A 12,145-nucleotide genomic window follows, 5' to 3' on the forward strand; every position below is an offset into this window, starting at 1 on the left:
AAAAAGTTTCATTTGAACTTCAGAATTCCGAAAAGGATTGAGTAATGCTATAATAGCTTAAGAAATCTATGTGTAACCGCGTCACACGTATGTTTCGCGAGCGGGGTAGTTTCCTTAAAAAGTTTCAAGTTGAATTTTTCTTATTTTGAAAAGAATCAAGAAAGAGATTTGATTTAAGTGTTAAACTTATATTTGGCCGCGTCGCAGGTATGATTCGCGAGCGGGATATTTTCTTAAATTTATATCTGACCGCGTCGCATGTATGATTCGCGAGTGGGGTATTTTCCTTGAATTTATATTTGATCGCGTCGCATGTATGATTTGCGAGCGGGGACAGCGTCGCATGTAAGATTCGCGAGCGAGGAAATTTATAGATGCATCTATGGTTCGCGCCGTTTGATCCTCGGCAGTGCATAGTTTACTTTTATGTTGGATCGGGACTCCTCGACATTTCCTGTATATATTATCCTCATGGAATCGTGCGTAATATTGGCAAGAAGCCGGTGTATCTGAGGTTTTTACTTGATTTAAATTATGACCATCTCTTTGATGAAATCCACCATCTCTATATGTGCTCCGGTTACGGAAGGAACTTGCTAGTTGAGAGCTCGAGTAAAATTATAAAGAGGGGAATTATGCCACATATTTTATACATGGTATTTCATAAATTTACTCAGTTTTATATCTATTCACTTCTTTACTATACCTGATATTAATTATAGCCCATAGTAAGTGTTCGAGTCGATCCCTCGTCACTACTTCTTCGAGGTTCGGCGGGATACTTACTGGGTACGTATTGATTTACGTACTCATGCTACACTTGCTGTATATTTTTGTACAGGTACACATATGTTTAGCGGCCTTGTGGGCACATAGGCGCGATTATGGCAGGGACTTAGGTGAGCTGCATTCTATTCGGCGATTCGCAGCCAACAGAGTCTCCCTCAGAGTACTTATATTTTTTCTGTCCAATTTGTATTCCGGATAGCTATTGTATTTTATTCTACATTCCTAGTTAATGCTCATGCACTTGTGACACCGGGTTTTGGGAGGATTATGGGTTGTGCTGTATTGGAAATGTTAAAGATATTATTATTTGTTTTTGTAAACTTTATTTTTTACGATTTAAATTAAAGGAAAAAATATGATTTCAAAAGTAACAAAATGAGAACCCAATTAAGTATTTATTGTTGGCTTGCATGACAGTGGAGTCCGGCGCCATCACGACCTTTATAGATTTTGGGTCTTGACATTATTGGAGGGGGATTTTCATCAATATCCTAAGGTAAGTAACTCCCACACACTTTTGAGTTAATTACGCGTGTTTTAACTAGATTTAACATGGAAAGATTGTGAAACTTGTAGAAAATATGAACCTAAGGTTTTGATAAAAATGGGATTTACCCACGAAAATGATTATGGGATTGAGTGAAAATTATATATTTGAGTTCGTGAGGTTATGGGTAACAACTTTCTTCCAAAATTTTCGGAATCTGGGCACATGATTCCGGGGTGAATTTTAAGAATCTTCTAATTTGGGTTGGTGACAAGTGTCTGGTGTATGTAAGATTCTAACTCGTACTCTGTCAAATAATAGCATAGAAAGATGTCGAACCCACAGAGATTGGTTCATCTATTCTACAGACGTTTCTTATTTTAATTATTATTTGAGAAAATCAGAAAGAGTTGAGTTGTGAATTAACTAACTTAAAATGCATGAATGGCGCAATAAAAATATTTTATTTTTCACAAATATAATAAAAAGGTGTTGGGATTCTGTCTTCACTTTATATTTTTATTAAATAGTAGATATATTTATCTTCAATTACTATTTCTCATAAATGTATAAATGCCTCTCACGATTACATTTATATATTATTACTATAGTTAAACTATTAATTGCACTCCTCTCGGTTATACAAATTAATCGTTAAAAAGGTAATGTTAAAGAACCAGAAATATATACTTGAACTAAAACATGCTCTTTTTTAGTAAGGCCCTTTGGGTTAACCCACTTGTTATAACTGATTACAACAATATTCGCCTCTTTCGATTACAAATAAGTGTAGAATCAATTTTAACATATAAGAGCTAGATGTTACTAAAAGTTAATATCTATCAATACCAAAATTAACTATATTACTTATTCCGCCTCTTTCGATTACAGAATTAGTAAGAAGTTAATATGTAGTATGAAATAGATAGATATTAACAAATTAAATAACACCTAACTATAAAGCAAATAAAATTTAAATAAAAATCTTCAACTCAAGCATGTGAAATTGAGGGATAATATCTACTATTAAATACAAATATTAAGATCTGTCATTCTCCCAACACAAGAAAAGTTACTCTATAATGGAGTTAGTACTGACAACGGAAATATTCTTGCCCATTAAATAAGAAAATAAAAAAAAATATTCAAGAGAATAATTCACTCTATAAAAATATGAACTAGAGTAATTTCCAATATTATAATTTATTCGGAACTAGAAATGAAGCCAGAGTAATGGCTAAAAGAAGAAAAGAAAGTAGTGAAAGAAATAAGAAAAAAGAAGAAGCTCTCCGGAACATATATTTCGTGTGAAGCTCGTTCCTCTCTATTTATAGTTGAATTCTCCGTGGCATAGCATGTAAATATGGCTCATGAAATCTAAAGTTTCAGATTTTCTTAATAAAGTATAAGATTTACTTCAGATTTGCTTCAAGTTGCAAAACCAAACTTTTGCCTTCAACTTGGCAAGTTAGTGTCTGCAACTTGCTTTCTTATCCCTCTTTTTCTTATTTTTCCTTTCTTTCTTTGAAAGCTTCAAGACTTAATTTCTTTTGCCATATATCTCCATAGTTGATGCATATTGAATTTATTATTAAAATATAGTATTCCTGCAAAGAAAATTAACACTATTAGTATTAGGAATTAAATAATTACTTATTTTATGTATGATATTTTTCTTTTATCAGTTAGGTAATTACTCTAATAGTTAAATTATGAACTTTGGAACATATATTGATTAATTTATACAACATTTGACTAGTTTCGGATTTTTCGGCACAGAGTTGAGGCTTTAGAGCGAATGTGAGACCGGAAAGCGAGCTTTGAGACAAGGTAAGTCTCTTGCCTAACCTTGTAAGAGGGAATTTACCCCATAAGTTATTAAAATGCTATTTGCTTCTAATTGTGGGGGGCTGCGTACGCACGAGGTGGCGAGACTCCGTGCATAGTTACTATTTATGCTTATGTCCGGGTAGTTTAGGACCCAAATTATGAATTACTTATAATGTTTGCACCCTACTTATTAATTAAAGTGCCTAAATTATATTAGAACTTGTTAGAGAAATTGCAAAATGCCGAATTTCACTTGATTGAATTTTGAGCGAATTACTTGACCGTTAATAAAAATTGTGCTTCTTTGCGTATTAGCCTTGTAATAACTCCTGAATCGGATGTTCATAAAGTATCCTCTCTTCTTGTGGAGCAGGCCGAACACCTCGGCAGTAGATAGATGCATCTATGGTTCGTGCTGCATGATTCTCGACAGTGTACACGTTATTCTGGATCGGGTCGTACGCCCTCAACATAATCGTGCATGATAATACTTGGATTTTAATTATTTATTTGATATCATTTCATGACTTGAGAGGTTAGGATATTATCAGATAGAAAGCTATTTGAGATTTAGCATGTGTAAAGGAATTATTTATTTCTTGTTTGTTATTGAAATGCTGTAGTTATATATATAATCCATGCTTAATTGGATCTTCTTTATGTTTTTTATTGTTGGCCCAGAGTAAGTGTCAATATCGACCCCTTGTCACTACTTCTTCGAGGTTAGACTTTATCACGACCCAAAACCTAACCCGTCGTGATGGACCCTATCGTGATACTAGGCAAGCCGACCTTCCCAAAACACTTTAAAAATTTAACAGAAATGAATTAAGACATTTAAAATAACTGAAGTTTTTCATAAAAAGAGGGGAGGGGGGTAAAACCCAAATAAACCATAAGTGCGGAAAAATAGCCCGACATCGGGGTGTCACTAAGTCATGAGCATATAATAACCAATCTAGAAATAAAGTCTACTATAGTCTGTGCCAAATGCCAATACAAGAGAGAAAATATAATAAGAAAGGAGAAACAAGGACTGCAGACGCCGACAGCTACCTCGTAAGTCTCCGATAATCAGCCCGCGCACGAACTCAGTGAACCCCAGAACCGTACACACCTGGATTTGTACATGAAGTGCGGGGTATAGCATGAGTACAATCAACTTAGCAAGTAACATAATTAAATAAAGAACTAAGAAGCAGTGACAAATTAAAATAATACATATCATTTCAAAAGTTTTCAGTAAAGAGTGAACATGCTTTCAAATCCGGTGGTATAAGTCAAATCAGTTCGAGCCCAAGTAAAACAGATATGAATCTTCCAGAAATTTTACAACAACATCAGATAGCAACTAAGTGCAACAATAAATAAAAGTAAGTACAGCCTCTCAAGGCAGCAGTCACTCAACTCATCTCATTAGCTCATACTCTCGGCTCTCAGCCCTCAATACACACTCTCAATAGGTACCTGCGCTCACTGGGGGTGTCCAGACTCCGGAGGAGCTCCTTCCAGCCCAAGCGCTATATCGCTGCAGCGTGCAGCCCAACCCAATCATATAAGTAGCCATAAGGTTCGTTGTGGTGTGCAACCCGATCCACAGTCCATAAGTAGCCATAAGGCTCGTTGCGGCGTGCAACTCGATCCACATACCCTCACATAGTTCACAGCTTGACACTCAGGCCCTATATCAGTCATTAACCTCTCCAGCCCCTCGGGCTCACAGAATATCATAATCACCAGCCCAAGCAGAGAATACAACAAGTATCAACAAGGATTGAGAGGAAACAGAGATATAACACACAAGTAAGACTGTAACTGAGTACAAGACAATAATTAGCAGTCAATTCAACAAGTATACGACCGCTGTGGGTCCCAACAGTGATATAATATGGCCTAAGCATGGTTTCTAACATGAAAGGCAGTCAATTACTCAAAGACAAGAAAAACAAGTAATAACAATGGCTATTCGACCTTACAGTCTCACGGGACGAACCAAGTTACAATCCCTCATGGTGCACGCTCACACACCCGTCACCTAGCATGTGCGTCACCTCCAAACACTCACATCATACCAATCCTCGGGGTTTCATACCCTCAAAACCATATTTAAAACTGTTACTTACCTCAACCGCGCAGAAATCCTACTCCGAAATGCCTTTGCCTCTCGAATCGGCCTCCAGATGCCTCGAATCTAGCCACAAACAGTACGAGATAATCAATATTGGTTAAAAGGATCAATTCCACAAGAAAACTACTAAAATATAGTGCAAAATCCGAAATCGGCTCAACCCGCCCCCCGGGCCTATGTCTCGAAACCCGATGAAAGTCACAAAACCCGAAAGCCTATTCACTTACGAGTCTATCCATACCAAATTTATCAAAATCCGACTTCAATTGCCCCTCCAAAATCTCAAAATTCACTCTCCAATTCCCAAGCCCTAATCTCCCAAATCTCACCTCAAACACTCATCAACTAGGTGCAAAATCAGTGGAGAAACATCATTATTGAAGATAAATAGGCACAAGGAACTTACTTTAGTGATTACTCCGAAATCTCTCTCAAAATCCCCAAAGTCCGAGCTCAAAAATGATGAAAATGGTGAAAAATCTCGAAGTGTTCTATTTATAGGTTCTGCCCAGACTTCTCGCACCTACGGCTCCATTTTTGCATATGCAGAGCCGCATCTGCGGGCAAAGCCCCGCTTCTGCGGAAGAAAATCCCTATACGCTGCCTCCGCTCCTGCGATCAAGTGACCGCGTCTTCGCGGGTGCGGGAACTATATTGCACCTGCGGTCCAAACTCGCACCTGCGCGCCTATATCCGCTTCTGCGACCATCGCAGGTGCGGGAATGTCATCGCACCTGCTTCCTCTACCCATGTCCTCCTTAGCCGCATCTGCAGCTCTTCTTTTGCTTCTATGGGCTCGCACCTGCGATTCCTACTCCGCAGGTGCGGTTACACCAGCAGCAGTAGCTTCAGCTGCAATTCCTCAACTCCCATCAAGCCGTTAACCACCCGAAATTACCCAGAGGCCTCCGAAACCTCAACCAATCATACCAAAAAGTCATATAACCCCATGCGAACTTTGTCGAACTTTCGAATCACTCAAGACAATATCAAAACACCAATTACACCCTGATTCAAGCCTAAAGAACTTCTAAACTTTCAAACCCACAAACGACGCCGAAACCTACCAAACCACATCTGATTGACCTCAAATTTTACACACAAGTCAAAAATGACACCACGAACCTATTCCAACTTCCATAAAATCCAATCCGACCCCGATATCAAAATTTCCACTACCGGCCAAAATCGCCAAAATTCCAACTTTCGCTAATTCAAGCCTAATTCTACTACGGACCTCCAAATCACATCCCGGATGCGCTCCTAAGTACAAAATCACCTGACGGAGCTAACGGAACCATAAAAATTCAAATCCGAGGTCATTTTCCTACAAGTTGACATTCAGTCAACTTTTTTAACTTAAGCTTCCAATTAAGAAACTAATTGTCTCAATTCACTCAAAATCACTCCGGGCCCGAACCAATTAACTCGATAAGACATAATACAGCTGTAAAGCACAAAAGAAGCAGAAATGGAAAAAACGGGGCTATAACTCTCGAAACGACTGGCCGGGTTGTTACAGACTTGATACTTACTGGGTACATGTTGTTTATGTACTAACGCTATACTTTTGCACTGACCATGTAGGATCTGAGGTAGGTGCATCTGGCGATCACACCGGCGCGCTTTTTCGTTACCCGGAGGCCTAGTGGTGAGCTGCTTCCTGAGCCATTCCGCAACACCTAGAGTCTCTCCTTTGCATTCAGTTTTTTTTATTTTCATTTTAGACAAAAGCTAGAGTTTTGTATAATCTAATAGGGCTCATACACTCATGATGCCAGGTTTTGGCACACATACTAGCAGATTTTGTGGTTTTTTGGATTATTACTATGGTTAAGATTGCACTCAGCTGCTTTCATTTTATTTATTTGAATCTGCTATGTCTTAATATTCTAATTAAGGAAAAATTTACTTACTTGGGAATTTATTAAAAAAGAGAAATCACGTGGTTAGTTCACTGTTGACTTGCCTAGCGGCGCTGGGCGCCATCACGGCCTATAAGAGAATTGGGTCGTGACATTCTTTTTGCTATCTATGTGATAGGTAGCATATACCACTAGCATACGCCATTGTGGATTCAGAAAATGACGCATTATAGAGGTGGTTTTTTGAGCAATTCAAACATGCATATGGTGAAAAATCAAATATTTATGTTGTTTCGGACCGGAATGAGAATATTTTGAAAGAAACATCTACTGTTTATACCGGCATGCCACATTATGCTTGCATGTGGAATATTTGAACAAATGTAAAGTCAAAGTCCAAGAAGGGTCATCTAAAGTTAAGAGAATTGTACTTTACCACGGCACGATCATACACGTTTGATGAATTTAATGAAAGAATGTCAAAGATTGAAGAGATCGACACACATGTTAAAGCATACCTATACGATATTGGCTATCACAGATGGTCTCGAGGGCATGCTACGGTGAGCAGAACATGGACGATGACATCAAACATTGTAGATTCCTTGAATGTGGTAACCAAAGATGCAAGAGAGTTGCTCGTAGTAGAACTATTAGAGTACATGAGGACTCTTCTTGAACATTGGACTAATGAAAAGTTATTGAATAGAAAGGGTACGTTCACATACCTTGGAAAAAAATACAATAAAGAGTTGGAGGACAACAGGACATTATCGCATAATATGAGAGTAAGTTATAGCCAATAACATCAGATCATTGATTCCATCAAACGAAATATATACTGATAATTGTAGAAATGTTGTTATATAATTGTAGTTATTTTGTTTTGTATCTGTTGCTGACAACTTATTGTGTGTTTGTAATGAAATTGTAGGTGAGAGCTTTAACAAATTACATCCATACTGTGATAGATGGTGTGAAGCGCTTCATTGTTTGCCTTCAAAACAAGAGATGTAGTTGTGGACAATTCCAGCTTGATGAACTTCCATGTCCACATGCTTTGGCAGCTTTGAGGCATAAGAACAAGTCTTATGAAAACTATTGTTCTCCTTATTACACGGGGGAGAGCCTTCTGCAGAGTTATGAAATACCAGTAGACCCGCTTCCAGATGAAAGCAAATGGAATGTATCATAACATATAACTGAAGAAGTTGTAATGCCACCTACTGGGAAAAGACAGCCAGGGAGACCTCAAAAACAAAGATACAAACCATATGATAAAGTAAATGCAAAGAAGTACAAGGTTTCATGTGGCAACTGCATACTAGAAGGGCATACCAAAAGATCTTGTAGGAATGCTCCCAAAAAGAAATAAAAATTGATACACTTTAAAGATTTTTTTTACTGAGTACTGTTAATGACAATCTGTCCTTTAAGACATATGAAGTTGTATTTGTTCTGTTCTGGAGAATTATAGTTGTGGTGTAATTGTGTTGCTAATTTGAATAAATATTGTCTCCTATAATGAATGTTTGATAACAGATTTCAACTCTTAATGCAATTGGTTTGTAGTTGTTTTGTTCAAATATTGTGTTTATTTATTACTTTTCAGCCTTTCCTAACAACACTGCTTAAATTGAATAGATTATGTATTTTTGTATAGTAGTTGTAGACATAATTGTAGTTATACTGTAAAGAACTTATATAGTACCAATTTCGAGATCAAGTACTAACAACTTTCAACCAAAAAAAGTCACAGATATTTTCTATTCTAAGTAGTAGAATTCTGGAGAAAATAACAAAACAAAAGGTAAAACAACTGTAGCACAAATCTGATACAAATGAATTGCAGCTGACTTGTTCTTAATAAATAATTTTTCTACAACTTTACTATAATCCAGCTACAACTAAACACTTGAACTATAATTTTTCTACTGAAAAAGGTAACTAATTCTTCTTTTTCCGGACTTGTGTTCTCTCGTTCACAGTTGGTGCACCTTTTCTTTTTGCTAATCTGCCGGTCACCTCACTTTCACTAATTGTATCAAGCTCTTTCTTTTTCCTAGCATAATCCCAAATGATCGCTCCATAGTGTCTATGTTGTTGATCAATATCAGAAAGGTCTTCCTTTGAAATCGATAACTCTCCAATGCTGACATATTCTACAAATGCCGCCATGTATACACCACAGTCACTGCAAAAAGTAATAGGAAAAAAGATTTAGCATTCAATATAAAATACAATTGGTTAAATATATAGAAGGAAAAGCAGCACATAAAGTGATCCCTCTTTTTGCTGTGGTATCTCACCGACCAACCACTGAATGTCAAGAGGGTCAGTAGCACCTTTTTCAATGTATGCCTTTGTGTTCTTGTAGTTGATGTCTAGACGCTTGCCATAGAAGTCGGTGCATTACAAGTAGAGAGGGATCATAATAGCAAACTTGTCGACAATAGATTCAACAAGTTTGTGATTTCGTAAAGAGACCACAGAATCATAAACATATAGAACTATCGGTAATGTCAAACAAATCCAACAACTAATGAAATTTTTTCACAATGTTTATGGGCATAATCACAAAATTAACTTTGTCCCATGCAACATTTGCAAGTAATCGGTTCCCCAATATGTATTCGGATACGACGTTGTGAGGTTTGACAACAACAAGCTTCTTATCAGCAGGAGCATTAATGTACCTCTCATAAATTTGTTCAATTCTAGTCTTGAACATACAATCAGTAGTTGTAAACCGTATTATGTTTTCAGGACCATACTTTTCTATCTTCCTCAAATAGTATAAAATAACATCAATGTGCTGCAAAAAAATAGATTTCATTATTTCTCAATGCTTCATACAATTTAACTACAATTTTCAAACAAAAAATCTATAGATTTCTAAAATAATAGAATACTACAGCTAATCATTAAATTCTGTTATGTGTGTACCGTGTTGTTGAGGACTTGCCGGGGATGTGTCAAAGTATAAAATCAGTCATTTTTATTAACTTTCTCCACTCCAATATCAAACCACAACTTGAGATAGTTATCTTTTAAAGTATAAGGCGCCTTCCTCCTATTTAAAGACATAAAAAGTTTAATTATTACGTAATTTCAATTGAAAATCCATAAATTATATGCACTCGATAATATGAAAAAAATTATATAATCTAACCTCTTTGAAACCGTGTTGGTACCTAAATATAACCACTTATTAAATTCTTCCAACAAGTCAGGATCAACATCGTTGCCAATAACCCCAGTAAATGAATGCTTGATGTTGAAAATTGGAGGAGGTCCAACAGAAGTGCTTCCCCCAAAACTGAAATAAGGGAGAAAGGGGGATCTGGCATACTTTCCAGGAATCCTTATTCTTCCTTGATGCACAAGGGTTGTTTCATATTCATTAACCTCGCCGAACTTAACAATCTATGAGAAGTTCTCTGGCAGCTCAAAATTATCAAGTGTTACTGCCCTTTTTCCAGACCTGGAGTCATTGTCCGAATCACATACATTGATGTAGTCGGATGGTTCACCTACAAAATTTAAAACAAAAGAACAACATTGTATGTTAGTTGAAATAGTTCTTTTGGGAAAACTGAAACTTATATGAAATCTGTTGTTTTTTACCTACAATTATATTGTAACATATAATACCACTAAAATATTCATTGCAATCGTCTCCTTGTTGTATAATATTTGCTTGTTGAATGTGAGATTGTAAATGCATAGTCTCCTTCTCTTCAGTTAAATGCTCTCATTGTATGCCAACTTTTGCATCTTGTTTTGGAGAGTCCACATACATAGTTTCCTTCTCTGTTACGATAAATGTGTACAACTTAATAAAATTATAGATCATTTGTAGTAAATAGAAACAACACTGTAGATAAATTATAATTTAAATGTAGTTAATTTGTTAAAATTCTAGCGTGTAGCTAAGATGTAATATGTATTGTGAAATATGTAGATAAAATGTACTAAATCATACCTGCAGTTTCTTCCTCCAATGCCCCTTGAAATTGGAAAGATATGTCAACACCTACAAGGCATGATATAGGAACGTTCTCCTCATTTTGAATGTCAGACATGTGTCCTGTATCTAAGACAACAATAGGAAATATAATGTAGATTATTTGTTGGTAATTTAGGCTATGTGTAGATATAATGTAGATATAATATAAATATAATGTAGATTATTTGTCATCAAATTATGTTAAAATTGTTAAAATATATGTTTTACTGCTGCTGCCCAACACTGATTTAGCACTACTGCCAGGATTCTATTGTTTGTTCTTTTCTTTGTAATGCTCATCATTTTTCGTAGAACTGCTAGTAAACGGCAAGTATAATTTGTTAGGCTATATACTTTATGAATGCTAATATAAACATAAATATGGTAAAAATTATTGTCCAAAATAAATATATTTCGTATGAAACCTTAGCATCAATGTTAGTATCCTGTTGACTTTTTATTACCTGTAACACAGACTTGATGGAATCATTGAGTAGCAGTCGAATACTAACTAGTTCTTGAAAAACCTAAAGAAAAAAAGTTGTTATAATGTATCTGACAATTAGAGGCTTACAGATATATATAGAAGACTAAAAATCAAGAATTAGGTATACCTCTTTCTTGAACAATCCAAGGTCTAAACCGACCTACGTATTAAAATAGAAAGAGTTATATAAATAATTTGCATAATATAAATTAAAGAAACCAGCTAGGATTATCTTAAGATGTTACCTTATTAACATCTTTTCTTATTATTTTTTTAGTTATTTCACAATATATTTCTTGTCATCTATTCTCATTGCTTGCTTATGTCCAGATGGAGATGGAGCATCTGTCGGATGCTCGGCCTTTGTTTCAGCTTTTTCAAGGATGTATTCAACTTTGTTTGGCAAAGTCATTCTAGAAAGCTCTTCTGGGGCTTCAAGCATGTCGGTGAACCGAGTGAAACAAAAGTGAGGAACCTAGTCATCATATGTATAAAATGTGTAGATAATTTGTATTATATTGTCTGTCCAGAAGTGAAAACATGTACCTTG

At 36.0% G+C, this 12,145-nt stretch overlaps 1 protein-coding gene across 1 annotated transcript; it reads left to right on the forward strand.

Moving 5' to 3' along the window:
• The first annotated feature begins 7,575 nt into the window (after positions 1–7,575).
• Positions 7,576–8,294, forward strand: LOC104102787 (uncharacterized). Its single transcript, XM_009610618.1, has 2 exons — positions 7,576–7,887; positions 8,034–8,294. Exons 1-2 carry the CDS (start codon positions 7,576–7,578, stop codon positions 8,292–8,294), a joined length of 573 nt encoding a protein of 190 aa, XP_009608913.1.
• Positions 8,295–12,145: the final 3,851 nt, after the last annotated feature.

The sequence above is a fragment of the Nicotiana tomentosiformis genome, chromosome 8 (genome assembly GCF_000390325.3).
Source record: "Nicotiana tomentosiformis chromosome 8, ASM39032v3, whole genome shotgun sequence".
Classification (NCBI taxonomy): Eukaryota; Viridiplantae; Streptophyta; class Magnoliopsida; order Solanales; family Solanaceae; genus Nicotiana; species Nicotiana tomentosiformis.

What these genes read in the sequence shown, in the direction of transcription:
- LOC104102787 (XM_009610618.1), top strand. Translation starts at nt 7,576, where the DNA reads ATGTCAAAGATTGAAGAGATCGACACACATGTTAAAGCATACCTATAC. An exon ending in CATTATCGCATAATATGAGA is followed by an intron (nt 7,888 to 8,033) that starts GTAAGTTATAGC and finishes ATGAAATTGTAG; the next exon opens with GTGAGAGCTTTAACAAATTA.